This window comes from Taudactylus pleione, unplaced genomic scaffold (assembly GCF_031769625.1).
Source record: "Taudactylus pleione unplaced genomic scaffold, aTauple2 ptg000310l, whole genome shotgun sequence".
NCBI lineage: Eukaryota > Metazoa > Chordata > Amphibia > Anura > Myobatrachidae > Taudactylus > Taudactylus pleione.
In genome coordinates this window covers 553,151-569,211 of record NW_028284711.1, presented here as the reverse complement: position 1 = coordinate 569,211, position 16,061 = coordinate 553,151, and the positions used below count along the sequence as shown (strand labels likewise).

Below are 16,061 nucleotides of genomic sequence, written 5' to 3'. Positions count from 1 at the left end.
TGGCGCAGTACCCACTTTGCATCAGTTCCTTTGTAGCTTGAAGGTGCCCTCTTATCCATCCATCACCCAAGCAAGAACTTGGGGCTGACTCCAGGATGTACGCTATTCACACAGCCGCTGCGTCCTTTCACCTGGTTCAGTTGCGCGCCATGACGATGTTTTTGGGAAATTGAGCGAATTTTTGCTACTGCGCATGTGGGAACCACTGAGGAAATTCCCACTGCGCACGTGCGAGTTGTAGATTGAGTCGGCATTCGCAATGTCTCCGTGATCGCAAGGTCTTGAGCAGACCACTGCGATCCACGGGCGTTCCTGGGTGGAGTCGGCCAAAAGTGTTCGCAAAGAGAGGCCGGACCGTGGTCGTATTATGGGAGATCCAGGGGCGTGTCTGTGCTCGCTGCTGCCATTGGGGGAGGGAGGGAAGAGGCCAGGATCTCAGGTCGGCTGACAGAGATTTCCTGGCCTCTTTCTCTCATCTACAGCGGCCGGCCCCATGGGTCACTTAGCCGGCTGATGTTCTCGCAGATTATCTGATGCTGCTTTGTACAACGCTGCTCGGATAAGTGATGTGTGCAGAAGGCATGGCGCCTCGTGCTGCATTTCCATAATTGCAAGGACGGAATTGCAAAGCTGCTTGCGTGCATACATCATATCTATAGCCTGCGTGCATACATCATATCTATAGCCTGCATGCATACATCATATCATAGCCTGCGTGCAAACATCATATCTACAGCCTGCATGCATACATCATATATCTATAGCTTGAGTGCATACATCATATCTATAGCTTGAGTGCATACATCATATCTATAGCCTGCGTGCATACATCATATCTATAGCTGCGTGCATACATCATATCTATAGCTGCGTGCATACATCATATCTATAGCCTGCGTGCATATATCATATCTATAGCCTGAGTGCATACATCATATCTATAGCTTGAGTGCATACAATATATCTATAGCCTGCGTGCATACATCATATCTATAGCCTGCGTGCATACATCATATCTATAGCTTGAGTGCATACATCATATCTATAGCCTGCGTGCATACATCATATCTATAGCCTGAGTGCATACATCATATCTATAGCTTGAGTGCATACATCATATCTATAGCCTGCCTGCATACATCATATCTATAGCTGCGTGCATACATCATATCTATAGCCTGAGTGCATACATCATATCTATAGCCTGCGTGCATACATTATATCTATAGCCTGGGTGCATACATCATATCTATAGCCTGTGTGCATACATCATATCTATAGCCTGAGTGCATACGTCATATCTATAGCTTGAGTGCATACATCATATCTATAGCCTGAGTGCATACATCATATCTATAGCCTGAGTGCATACATCATATCTATAGCCTGAGTGCATACATCATATCTATAGCCTGAGTGCATACATCATATCTATAGCTTGAGTGCATACATCATATCTATAGCCTGCGTGCATACATCATATCTATAGCTTGAGTGTATACATCATATCTATAGCCTGCGTGCATACATCATATATCTATAGCTTGAGTGTATACATCATATCTATAGCCTGAGTGCATACATCATATCTATAGCTTGAGTGTATACATCATATCTATAGCCTGAGTGCATACATCATACCTATAGCCTGAGTGCATACATCATACCTATAGCCTGAGTGCATACATCATATCTATAGCCTGCGTGCATACATCATATCTATAGCCTGAGTGCATACATCATATCTATAGCCTGCGTGCATACATCATATCTATAGCCTGAGTGCATACATCATATCTATAGCCTGCGTGCATACGTCATATCTATAGCCTGAGTGCATACATCATATCTATAGCCTGCGTGCATACGTCATATCTATAGCCTGAGTGCATACATCATATCTATAGTCTGAGTGTATACATCATATCTATAGCCTGAGTGCATACATCATATCTATAGCTTGAGTGTATACATCAGATCTATAGCCTGAGTGCATACATCATATCTATAGCCTGCGTGCATACATCATATCTATTGCTTGAGTGCATACATCATATCTATAGCCTGCGTGCATACATCATATCTATAGCTTGAGTGCAGCTTTGCAATTCCGTCCTAAGCTGAATCAGGCCCTGTGTTCTGTGGGAGGACATTTCATAATGACCCTTTTTATATATTTTATAATATTTAAATCCAATGTAAATGTAACTACATTCAGGTCTTACTCCATTCCGTAGCCCGGGCGTGGTATATAAACTGACATTCAGGATGCTCACTACTTTTAGAGCCTAACCCTAAATTTCAGTCTTAGGTTGGGTACACGCTAGCCGACATGTCGGCCGTACAATTGAACGGCTGATATATCATGTGTGCATCGGCCAGTGTGCACCAGCAATACGTCTGTGAACGACGTCATTCACAGACATATCACATCGGCTGTGCTGCCCAATATATCTGCAGATATATTGGTGCATCGTACTGTGTGTACAGCCGGTCGGCCGGCCGCCCGTACACTACTGCACAGGCCGGCGTTGATTGACAGCTCAACTGGGCGGGCACATGTAAATGCCCGCCTAGTTGTGACGTCACGACGAATTGGGCAGACTGTACGCAGAACATATGTTCCGCACAGTCTGCAGATATGTCGCACAGGTGTGTACCCACCTTAACATTCTCTCTGATGACAATTATGTCAGTGTCAATATTGTGACTGTCGACATTCTGAGCATGTTGACATTACGAATTCTGACACTGTGACTACATCCCGTATAGATCATATGTTACACACATTTTACTTAATAAACCCGTGTTAGGTTTTGCCACCGGTAACACTGGTCATTTGAAATACAAGATAAACGATCGGATGTTTTCTCACCTCCTGTGTGACGGCCACAGACCTATTCCTGGGCGTTTTGAATTAAGCAACTGGATCGCAGGGACCGGATTGGAGAAAAGGTGACAGAAGCAGAACATCGCACTGACCAGGACTGCAGAGGCGGTGCGGCCGTCCTGTTCAATACAGAGAAAAAAAACACATAGCGTTACCCGACTGCTGACTACTGTAATTATCCCTATATCATCCTTTACAGTCTTAGAGCTAACGCTGCACTGTAAGCATCTGACACACAGACGAGCACCTGCTGTATAGCTGTCTGTATTCTACAATAAGAACAATGCTTCAAAGTCAGTGCCCGAGACAAATCTATTATACTGTAGGTGCAGGGAGTGTTACACACACGGGTTCATGGATCCAGGGGGCGCCCGCACGCATGCTCTGCAGCCAGGACTGATAGGATACTTTACCCATGCAACGCCCGCTCTCCCCATGTACTGCATCCAGCTGCGCCATCTTTCCATCCTTATCTTCGGAAAGATGGCGACTGGAAGGAGCTTGAAAAGAGAGTTTGCTACGTTCTGCGTCTGCATCATCTGTCAGAGTATATCACCGGAGAGATGGCGTCTGCAAAAAGGCATCAGGGGGCCCCTGCACACGGACCACCATCTCTTTTAAAACAACCCTGGTCGGTGCATCTTAGCACAACACTTATTATACTATCTCAGTCTTAGATCAGTGCATCTAAGCACAACACTTATTATACTATCTCAGTCCTAGGTCAGTGCATCTAAGCACAACACTTATTATACTATCTCAGACCTAGGTCAGTGCATCTTAGCACAACACTAATTATACTATCTCAGGCCTAGGTTGGTGCATCTAAGCACAACACTTATTATACTATCTCAGTCCTAGGTCAGTGCATCTTAGCACAACACTTATTATACTATCTCAGTCCTAGGTCTGTGCATCTAAGCACAACATGTATTATACTATCTCAGTCCTAGGTCTGTGCATCTAAGCACAACACGTATTATACTATCTCAGTCCTAGGTCTGTGCATCTAAGCACAACACGTATTATACTATCTCAGTCCTAGGTCAGTGCATCTAAGCACAACACTTATTATACTATCTCAGTCCTAGGTCAGTGCATCTACGCACAACACTTACTGTATTATACTATCTCAGTCCTAGGTCAGTGCATCTAAGCACAACACTTATTATACTATCTCAGTCCTAGGTCAGTGCATCTTAGCACAACACTTATTATACTATCTCAGTCCTAGGTCTGTGCATCTAAGCACAACACGTATTATACTATCTCAGTCCTAGGTCAGTGCATCTTAGCACAACACTTATTATACTATCTCAGTCCTAGGTCTGTGCATCTAAGCACAACACGTATTATACTATCTCAGTCCTAGGTCTGTGCATCTAAGCACAACACGTATTATACTATCTCAGTCCTAGGTCTGTGCATCTAAGCACAACACGTATTATACTATCTCAGTCCTAGGTCTGTGCATCTAAGCACAACACGTATTATACTATCTCAGTCCTAGGTCTGTGCATCTAAGCACAACACTTATTATACTATCTCAGTCCTAGGTCTGTGCATCTAAGCACAACATGTATTATACTATCTCAGTCCTAGGTCTGTGCATCTAAGCACAACACGTATTATACTATCTCAGTCCTAGGTCAGTGCATCTAAGCACAACACTTATTATACTATCTCAGTCCTAGGTCAGTGCATCTACGCACAACACTTACTGTATTATACTATTTCAGTCCTAGGTCAGTGCATCTAAGCACAACACGTATTATACTATCTCAGTCCTAGGTCTGTGCATCTAAGCACAACACTTATTATACTATCTCAGTCCTAGGTCAGTGCATCTAAGCACAACACGTATTATACTATCTCAGTCCTAGGTCAGTGCATCTAAGCACAACACTTATTATACTGTCTCAGTCCTAGGTCAGTGCATCTAAGCACAACACTTATTATACTATCTCAGTCCTAGGTCAGTGCATCTTAGCACAACACGTATTATACTATCTCAGTCCTAGGTCAGTGCATCTAAGCACAACACTTATTATACTATCTCAGTCCTAGGTCAGTGCATCTACGCACAACACTTATTATACTATCTCAGTCCTAGGTCAGTGCATTTACGCACAACACTTATTATACTATCTCAGTCCTAGGTCAGTGCATCTAAGCACAACACCTATAATACTATCTCAGTCCTAGGTCAGTGCATCTACGCACAACACTTAATATACTATCTCAGTCCTAGGTCAGTGCATCTACGCACAACACTTATTATACTATCTCAGTCCTTGGTCAGTGCATCTAAGCACAACACTTATTATACTATCTCAGTCCTAGGTCAGTGCATCTACGCACAACACGTATTATACTATCTCAGTCTTAGGTCAGTGCATCTTAGCACAACACGTATTATACTATCTCAGTCCTAGGTCGGTGCATCTAAGCACAACACTTATTATACTATCTCAGTCCTAGATCAGTGCATCTAAGCACAACACATATTATACTATCTCAGTCCTAGGTCTGTGCATCTAAGCACAACACTTATTATACTATCTCAGTCCTAGGTCTGTGCATCTAAGCACAACACTTATTATACTATCTCAGTCCTAGGTCTGTGCATCTAAGCACGATACGTATTATACTATCTCAGTCCTTGGTCAGTGCATCTAAGCACAACACGTATTATACTATCTCAGTCCTAGGTCTGTGCATCTAAGCACAACACGTATTATACTATCTCAGTCCTAGGTCAGTGCATCTAAGCACAACACTTATTATACTATCTCAGTCCATGGTCTGTGCATCTAAGCACAACACTTATTATACTATCTCAGGCCTAGGTTGGTGCATCTACGCACAACACTTATACTATCTCAGTCCTTGGTCAGTGCATCTAAGCACAACACTTATTATACTATCTCAGTCCATGGTCTGTGCATCAAAGCACAACACTTATTATACTATCTCAGTCCTAGGTCAGTGCATCTAAGCACAACACTTATTATACTATCTCAGTCCTAGGTTGGTGCATCTGAGCACAACAATTATTATACTATCTCAGTCCTTGATCAGTGCATCTAATCACAATACTTATTATATTATCTCAGTCCTAGTTCAGTGCATCTAAGCACAACACCTATTATACTATCTCAGTCCTAGTTCAGTGCATCTAAGCACAACACTTATTATACTATCTCAGTCCTAGGTCTGTGCATCTAAGCACAACACTTATTATACTATCTCAGTCCTAGGTCAGTGCATCTAAGCACAACACTTATTATACTATCTCAGTCCTAGGTCTGTGCATCTAAGCACAACATGTATTATACTATCTCAGTCCTAGGTCTGTGCATCTAAGCACAACATGTATTATACTATCTCAGTCCTAGGTCTGTGCATCTAAGCACAACACTTATTATACTATCTCAGTCCTAGGTCTGTGCATCTAAGCACAACACTTATTATACTATCTCAGTGGGAGCAGGAGTACTAGAAGCCCATTATGGGATGTGTTCTGAATTTGGCTAAACTGCACTTTTTGGAATTTATATAACTTGCAGAAATATGTAACAAATATTATTGTGCAGTTGAACTATAGGGACATTTCCAAGGACAAATCATTAAAACCTTGAAGTGTCCCTATACAATTGCTAACTATGCTACTGTGTATGACCTGAAACAATAATACAGAATAATAAAAGCAGTGACTTATTGTTACTTCCTGCTTTACAAACTTTCAATGGAATAAGTTGACTATTTCTAATGTATGTTTCCACGCGTTACACCCACTTACCATACAGTGTATGACGCACACGTTTTTGGGGTTCTGCTGTAACCAGTTGTGCATGTTCTTGCAAACTGCAAATAAATTGTGCAAACTGGGAGCTTGTCTCACAGGCCAACTGCATTCTGAGACCTGCAAGTAAAATAACATGCATCACGCCTGTAGCATGCACTGACATAACGGCACAGTCATGTGTGGGTCACTATTAAAGGGAAACAATCCGGATTAGAGCAGGAGCAACTCATTGGGGGGCTAACTGTGCACAGACTTTTGTAATTACATCTTTGTATATTAAAATATCTTTTTTTCAGTTGTACATTAGAGCTGACGCAGCAACATTACCACGTTACTATCAGTGTTCTGGGGGCTTCACTTCCTATGCGCCAGCTAAGTGCATGATCACATGTGCAGAACTGTGGCCTGTCAGAGGTCTAATATGCAGATCTCATATCTGGTGCCCAGTCTAATATGCAGATCTCATATCCGGTGCCCAGCCTAATATGCAGACCTCGTATCTGGTGCCCAGCCTAATATGCAGACATCCATTCTGGTGCCCAGCCTAATATGCAGACCTCCTATCTGGTGCCCAGCCTAATACGCAGACCTCCTATCTGGTGCCCTGCCTAATACGCAGACCTCCTATCTGGTGCCCAGTCTAATATGCAGACCTCATATCTGGTGCCCATTCTAATATGCAGACCTCATATCTGGTGCCCATTCTAATATGCAGACCTCCTATCTGGTGCCCAGTCTAATATGCAGACCTCATATCTGGTGCCCATTCTAATATGCAGATCTCATATCTGGTGCCCAGCCTAATATGCAGACCTCATATCTGGTGCCCAGCCTAATATGCAGACCTCCTATCTGGTCCCCAGTCTAATAGACAGACCTCCTATCTGGTGCCCAGTCTATTATGCAGACCTCCTATCTGGTGCCCAGCCTAATACGCAGACCTCCTATCTGGTGCCCAGTCTAATACGCAGACCTCCTATCTGGTGCTCAGTCTAATATGCAGACCTCCGATCTGGTGCCCAGTCTAATATGCAGACCTCCGATCTGGTGTCCAGCCTAATACGCAGACCTCCTATCTGGTGCTCAGTCTAATACGCAGACCTCCTATCTGGTGCTCAGTCTAATCTGCAGACCTCCGATCTGGTGCCCAGCCTAATACGCAGACCTCCTATCTGGTGCTCAGTCTAATATGCACACCTCATATCTGGTGCCCAGTCTAATATGCAGACCTCCGATCTGGTGCTCAGTCTAATATGCAGACCTCATATCTGGTGCCCAGTCTAATATGCAGACCTCTTATCTGGTGCCCAGTCTAATATGCAGACCTCCTATCTGGTGCCCAGTCTAATATGCAGACCACATATCTGGTGCCCAGTCTAATATGCAGACCTCTTATCTGGTACCCAGTCTAATATGCAGACCTCCTATCTGGTGCCCAGTCTAATATGCAGACCACATATCTGGTGCCCAGTCTAATTTGCAGACCTCATATCTGATGCCCAGTCTAATATGCAGACCCCATACATGGTGCCAAGGTTAATAATATCTAGTACCAGGTATTGTTATAACAGACCCATGGTCTGTCTCCTAGAGGCTGCCCTCACTCTCTAGCACGTCTTCCAGGGTCCCACATACAGCAACTTCTGCCAACTGCCGGCTGGCACCGTCTCCCGTTCTGCAAACCAACGCTGGAAGCCAATCTGAATTCAGTATTAGGACCGTACCCTGAACGCCTATTGGTCACAGAACTTACAGATGTTGGGGAGATAGTGTGGAGGTGGATGGGGGGCAGGGTATTATTCGCAGTGGTGAATGTAAAATTACAGAGAATAGAATACACAGAGTATGATAAGAACAATCTGAATAGCAGCCATCAGCTCTAAAATAAAACAGATTCTGTTCACCTATAGAGGACAATGACACGCACCCGGTTGTGGAACTTGGCACTGCGGTAAGACTTGGGTGACAAGTTGAACACTGTGTAATGGTCCAGATGCCTTGAATCCAGGAACGAGCGCACATCTTCAATATGGTTTCTGAATCCTAACTCCACACCTTCTGCCGGGAAGGACATCACTAGAGAGACCAGCGTATAACAGGTGATCAGACCTCAGCAACCCAAATGTAACTAGGAAGCATCTCATAGAGAAGATAGGCCTCTATGTACTAAGCCTTGGAGAGAGATAAAGTACCAAACAATCAGTTCCTGTCACTTTAAAGGTTGTGTTTGAAAAAGTACAGTTAGGAGCTGGTTGGCTGGTACTTTATCCCTCCCCAAGGCTTAGTACATAGACCCCGTAGTCTCCTTATGCTGGGACAATGCCTTTATTAGTGTTGGTAGCAGAAAAGTATTAAGGATAACAATTGGTGATCAGTCAGCTGGTGGCCTAACTGAGTAAGGGCCTGATTCAGAGCCGTTCGCTATTTGCGGTCGTTCGTTCAAAAACAAGGGGTGGCTATTCAAATGATCCGTTCGCAAATTGCAGTCTGTTCACACCTCTAAGTCTGAACGAGCGAGCAAAACATACGCTCGTTTATTTGTTAAAAACGCCCCCTGGCCGCTCGCACCATACGTCATGTCCGCTATTTATTAGATTAATCGAGTACATCGACCAGCGTATGAACTGCTCGCTATTCTTGTGGTTGGTTTTTGCTACCACAATCTTGCGAGCAGTTCTGGCTATAAAATAACCCAGTGACGTGGTCAATGACGCTGCTGTATTAATTATGCACACCCATAAAACGCCCGTTTTGACCTTTAAGCACGCCTGCGTTCTGATCTCCACTCCCCGTTTTCAAGCACCTTCCCCTGTTACCACCCACATACGCCTCATTCTGTCACTCAAAATAGCAGGCATTCGCTATATTGCGAGCACATGAATTTCGGCCGCACTGACTGGTTCGCGCATGCGTATAACGATCCGTACGCATGTGCAGATGTGCGAACATCGCTCGGAACGAGCGTACTGCCGCTAGCGAGTGGCTCTGAATGAGGGCCTAAGTTCCATTGCAGGCACTAAACTAGAGCTGAAGACTTTCTGGTCCATGGTGACATGTTAGCATGATGCAGTTGCCGCAGATTAGTTAGCTGCACATTCATGCTACAAGTCTCATGTTAATCCCATCCCCAAGGTGCTCTAATTTGGTCAGCCTGTGCCCACTGTAGCCTCTGTTTCCTGTCAACCTGTGCCCACTGTAGCCTCAGTTTCCTGTCAGCCTGTGCCCACTGTAGCCTCAGTTTCCTGTTCTTAGCTGGCAGGAGTGAAGCCTGGTGAGGTCATCTGCTGCTGTAGCCAATCCCATGCAAGGTTCAATGCCCTTTTGTCACTAATGTAACACAGGGTTATTTCAGTTACTGTCGCCTTCCTAACAGCACCAACAATCCTTTCTTGATCAAGGTCACTTAGGGGATCATTCAGACCCGCTCGCGAGTGCAGGACGGGAGCTCCGTCGTGTGCATGCGCGAGACCCGAAAAACGACGGCCAAGCCGTCGTTATGGGTCTCGCACCAAAGGGGGCGTGCTGTCGATGTTGATTGACAGCACGCCCCCTTTGGTGGGCGTGCCGGGGGCGTGGCTGCCAGACGGAGGCGTTCTCATGGGAACGCCTACCGTCTGAGTCCGGCCCCCACTGACATCACTAGTGATGTCAGTGGGAGTGATTTTGGCTCTGATAGAGCCAAAATCACTCCAGGACTTGCGGTCACCAAGACCCTACCGCAGGGTCTCGTCGCAAGCCCGATGGTCGCGATGGTCTTGACCATCGCGACCATCATCATGGACGCTCGCTATAGCTGTGGGTGGTAACCCACAGCTATGCGAGAGTCCATGAGGCCGCTCCAAGTTGAGGGAGGAGGGCCCTGATTCAGAGCGAGCGCTCTGGTCAGAGCGTCCGGCTCTGAATCAGGCCCTTAGAGCACAGTTTTTCCCCAGTCTTATGTTTCCCTAACAACAACTGAACCTCTTGACCATGTCATCAGGCTTTTATGCATGAGTTCCTGCCACAATTGGCAGATTAGTTATTTATACTAATAAGGAATTGTACCTAATAATGTGTCCATTGACTGTATATATCAAACCAGCACTACTTATATGACCTCATTTGCCTAACAGGGCCATCTCTTCCATTGGGCTTGTTGGGCAGTTGCCCATGGGCCCCGAAGCTTATAGGGGCCCACCAATCCGCCCCCTGCAGCCACGGCCAGTTGGTAAATTTGTGATATTCTTATAAGCCGGCCGCCGGTGCACTATAGGGGACCTCTGTCTGGCAGGCACGCCCCCGGCACGCCCACCAAAGGGGGCGTGCTGTCAATCAACATCGACAGCACGCCCCCTTTGGTGCGAGACGCGGAGCGATGGAGAGCCCGTCGCTCGCCGGGTCTCGCGCATGTGCACGACGGAGCTCCCTCCGTCGTGCGCATGCGCAGTGGGGGAACATTGACCCGCTTACGAGCGTCCTGCGCTCGCGAGCTGGTCTGAATGACCTCCTATGCACATCCCTTGCAGACTGACTATACCCCTTTGGTAATGCACTAACATTCCATGGTGGCAGGTGCACAAGTATTTCAACAGGCCCGGCTGCGGGTGGCTCCTGAGCAGGTGTTCTGGCCTATTACTGCACCACAGCATACACATAAGTGTAACGTTACTTACCGATAATCCTTGAGGTAATATATGAGATATCCAGCTCTCCTTTTGCATAACTAAAATAAATAGAGAAATCAAAGTCACTTCTGCAATCTGCAAACAGCAAAATAATATTTAGAAATATTTTGGCTGAAACAGTGACAACATATCCGGATGAAAGATCGACAATGAATAGGTCGACACCAATTGATCAACATGCAATAGGCTGACGGGGACAAACGGTTGACAAGTACAAAATGCCTACTCACAAAACGTTCATAGGGTTCAAAAGTGGACAGGTTCAAATAGTTGATACACAAATGGTCGACCCATGTTTTTTATGTTTTTTTCAACATTTTTAAGGTATGGGTTAGAGGTCAGGGTTAGGCACCAGGGAGAGGGTAAAGGTTAGGCACCAGGAGGAGGGTTAGGGTCAGGCACTAGAGGGGAGTTAGGATTAGAGGTCAGGGTTAGGCACCAGGGAGAGGGTAAAGGTTAGGCACCAGGAGGAGGGTTAGGGTCAGGCACTAGAGGGGAGTTAGGATTAGAGGTCAGGGTTAGGCACCAGGGAGAGGGTAAAGGTTAGGCACCAGGAGGAGGGTTAGGGTCAGGCACTAGAGGGGAGTTAGGATTAGGATTAGAGGTCAGGGTTAGGCACCAGGGAGAGGGTAAAGGTTAGGCACCAGGAGGAGGGTTAGGGTCAGGCACTAGAGGGGAGTTAGGATTAGGATTAGAGGTCAGGGTTAGGCACCAGGGAGAGGGTAAAGGTTAGGCACCAGGAGGAGGGTTAGGGTCAGGCACTAGAGGGGAGTTAGGATTAAAGGTCAGGGTTAGGCACCAGGGAGAGGGTAAAGGTTAGGCACCAGGAGGAGGGTTAGGGTCAGGCACTAGAGGGGAGTTAGGATTAGGATTAGAGGTCAGGGTTAGGCACCAGGGAGAGGGTAAAGGTTAGGCACCAGGAGGAGGGTTAGGGTCAGGATCTAGAGGGGAGTTAGGATTAGGATTAGAGGTCAGGGTTAGGCACCAGGGAGAGGGTAAAGGTTAGGCACCAGGAGGAGGGTTAGGGTCAGGCACTAGAGGGGAGTTAGGGTTAGGATTAAAAAAAGAAATAAGAAAAAAAAGAAAATATGTCGACCATTTGAACATGTCGACTTTTTAACACTGTCAAGCTTTTGCACTGTCAACCTTTTGTACATGTCGACCTATTGTATGTTGACCATCTTGTGTCGTCCTATTGACTGTCAACCTTTGTACTGACTATATTTTATATCACACCCGTGACAGCATATAAAGACTGACACATCTTCCTCATCTGTTCAATTACGTATCTGGGCTAATGGCGCAGGGTTTTCCCTTGCACCAGTTATTATTTATTTCACCTATCTGTATCTGCTACCTCTGACGCAAACGTTCTTCACGCATCCAGCGCCGTTTCATGAAACTAGAACTTGCTAACGTTACTCATCTTATAGAAAGGATAACATGGCTGCCATCAGTGCGGCCAACGGGGGTGATACAGAACAAACGCACTGCATTGTCCGTCATGCGCATTACGAGACATACGCCCACATTCTATGGCCGCCTCTGAGAAGCTGCTCTTTAGCGGTAATGTGGCTCCAGCTGAAGAGACGCGTGGTGAGAAGAGTAATAACTTCACTTTAATGTCTGCTTTACGCCAATCTCCCCATGGATACAACATTTTCTCCTAAAACACTTCACAGTGTAGCCGCGACCGTGTCTTATATTTATTATGAGGGTGATGGGGCATTGGTAATGTCCTTATTATATCTGGCACTACTTGAGAACTGCTCGAAGACATAGGACTTTCAGATTAACGTGCGCCTGGAAGGTGGAAAGGCGCCCCATTCACGGAAAAAAAGATGAGGTCTCCGAGTACTAATATTCTCTGCAGACACCGCAAAATAATTACGGCTCCTGTAAACGCACATTAACCCCATTTATATAGTGCGAGGGCATGAGTGCGTCCAGCTGCATTTCATTCTCAGCGCCTCTGCATCGGAACAGCGCTTCGCATTACAGCACGCTTAGCCCAGCACCGCCCACCCAGATGTCTCCATACAATAACAATTACCAATATGATGTTCCCCTATCACCTCCTGCCATAGGGGTTCATTCTGAGCCGGGCAGATCTCACAGGTGCAAACACTGGACCTCATTCAGACCCACTCGCAAGCGGGTCAATGTTTGGCTGTGCAGCCGCACTGCGCGTGCGCAAGCCCCTGAGTGACAGAAATTCTCTTGCTCCGGGGCTCACTACAAAAGAGGCGGCTGTCGATGTTGATTGACAGCTTGACCCGTTTTGTAGGTGTCGCGGGGGGGAGGCTTCACAAACGGAGGCGTTCCCAAGCGAACGCCTGCCGTTTGTGGGCGGCCCCACTGACATCACCAGTGATGTCAGTGGGAGAGCTTCCGGCTCTATTAGAGCCGGAAGCTATCTTGGGCATGCGGCAGACGAGACCCTACCACAAGGGTCTCGTCGCAAGCCCCTATGGTCGCGATGGTCTTGACCATCACGACCATCATCCTGGCCGCTCGTTAAAGCTGTGGGTGGTAACCCACAGCCAAGCGAGCGGCCAGGAGACCGGATAATTTTTAAGATGTGGCCGCCCTCACTCAGAGCGAGCGCTCGCATTTTGCGAGCGGCTCTGAATGAGGTCCACTATGTTTTTGCATACAGTGCAAATGCTGGTGCGGATATAAAATCAATGGGCAGCGCGGGTTTCCTGCTTGCAGAAGCACAGACCCCCACATTAGCTGAACGGAATCTCGAATTAGCATAAGTTAGTAAGGGGTCTATGTATTATGGGATCTATTTACTAAGCAGTGTTAGGAGACAAAGTGAAAGTAGATAAGGTACCAGCCAATCAGCTCCCAACTGTCATTTTTCAAACACTGGCAGTTAGGAGCAGATTGGCTGGCACCTTATCTCATCTCATTTTTTCTCCTAACTGTCACTTCACAGGCTGTGTTTGAAAAATGACAGTCAGGAGCTGATAGGTTGGTACTTTATTTCCGTCCACTTTATTTCTCTCCAAGGCTTAGGAGCTCATTCAGAGCCGCTCGCAAGTGGGCGCTCGCTCGAACGCGGCCGATGGTAAGCGACCGCGCATGAGTACTCTTCCTTCTGCGCGTGCGCGAACTACTCGGAGCGATCGAAATCTGCTCGCCAGCTAAGCCAAGACAGCCCAATATAATGAGTGACAGGAGAGGCCGTTTGTGGGTGGTAACAGGGGCAGGACACTAATAACGGGGGAGTGGAGGTGCGAACGCAGGCGTGCCTGTGTGTTGCAACACCATTTCTAAGGCGTGCATAATTAACAAACAGCGTCATAGTACATAGTACGTCACCAGCCTTTTTTTTACACTGAAATCCTCGCAGTGCTTGCGGTAAGGTAAGGCAACCACAAGCGCTGCAAGCCCTTCCGATGGTCCTCGATGTACCAATGTTTTAATTCACTTCCTGGAGATGACGTGCGCTAGTGGGCGTCTCTACATACGCTAATGGCCGTCTGCATAAACAAAGTGATCACTCGCAAATACAAAGTGGGCGTGCTTATGCCTTTCCGAGCGAGCACCTGCCATGGCGTCACTTAGCCGAATTTGCATACGCTGGGGGCGAGCGATCGCATCTAGCGAGCGGCTCTGAATCAGGTCCTTAGTACAGGCCTAGCCATCCTTTGGCTCTCCAGCTGATGTGAAACTACACTTCCCAGCATGCCCTGCCACAGTTTTAGCATTCCGTAACAAATAAACTTGACCCTGGGCATGCTGGAACTTGTAGTTTCACAATAGCTGGAGAGCCACAGGTTTTCCAGGCCTGCCTTAGGCCCTGATTCAGAGCCAGTCGGTCTGACATAGCGCTCGCTCTGAATCAGGGCCGGTCTGTTTTTTTGTTCAGAACGGCCTCCTGGCCGCTCGCATAGCTGTTGGTGACCACCCACAGCTATAGTGAGCGGCCAGGAAGATGGTCCATCGGGCTTGCGACGAGACCCTTGTGGTAGGGTCTCGTTGCCGCAAGCCCCAGGGAGCTTTCGGCTTAAACAGATCCGAAAGCTCTCCAAGTGATGTCAGTGGGGCCGGGCTCAGACGGTAGGCGTTCTCATGGGAGCGCCTCCGTCTGGGCAGCCACCCCCCCGGCCCGCCCACCAATAGGGGCGTGCTGTCACTCAACATCAACAGCACACCCCCTTTGGTGCGAGACCCGGAGCAACGGTGCCGACTCCGTCGTGCGCATGCTCTCTGGGCCGCCATTGACCCGGTTGCGAGCGCACAGCGCTTGCGACCTGGTCTGAATCAGGCCCTTAGTACACAGACAACTAAATCCTGCTTCCGGCGGCTGTCTCCAAATACAGAGTCAGCCCCAGACTGTCTTTCACCTCCACCTTGGCACCGGACTGTAACAGAATGTACTGTCCAGTCTCTCCTACAGATGGCCATGTATGAGGGTCCCTCTCACCTGGCCACTGACTGCATTACTTTAGTAGACGTGTCCTTCAACGTGTCCTTCAGGTTGTCCTTCAAATTGCTGAAGAGGCGACCTGCTCCCCCTTTCACGATGTCTAGCAGTCCACCCCCGTAATTGGATTCCATGTCTGGCGACGAGGCCCCTGGAAGGACACCGTGTATTAATGGTCAGTCTTTAGCACACATTTCATCATAATGATTATTCCATCATTTTCAACAGGTCTAAATGCTAATAAAATAATATTATTGCTTA

General features: G+C 47.0%; 1 protein-coding gene across 2 annotated transcripts in view; it reads right to left on the bottom strand.

The window, feature by feature from the left end:
* DNAJC6 (DnaJ heat shock protein family (Hsp40) member C6) overlaps positions 1-16,061 on the bottom strand; it is a 193,437-nt gene that overhangs the window by 44,935 nt on the left and 132,441 nt on the right. For both annotated transcript variants that reach the window (XM_088442378.1, XM_088442377.1), the window contains exons 2-6: positions 15,801-15,951; positions 11,351-11,400; positions 8,626-8,774; positions 6,693-6,815; positions 2,876-3,009 (exon numbers count right to left, since the gene is read on the bottom strand). In XM_088442378.1, coding sequence (XP_088298504.1) covers positions 2,876-3,009; positions 6,693-6,815; positions 8,626-8,774; positions 11,351-11,400; positions 15,801-15,951 — 607 coding nt within the window. The remainder of the gene's footprint in view (positions 1-2,875; positions 3,010-6,692; positions 6,816-8,625; positions 8,775-11,350; positions 11,401-15,800; positions 15,952-16,061) is intronic.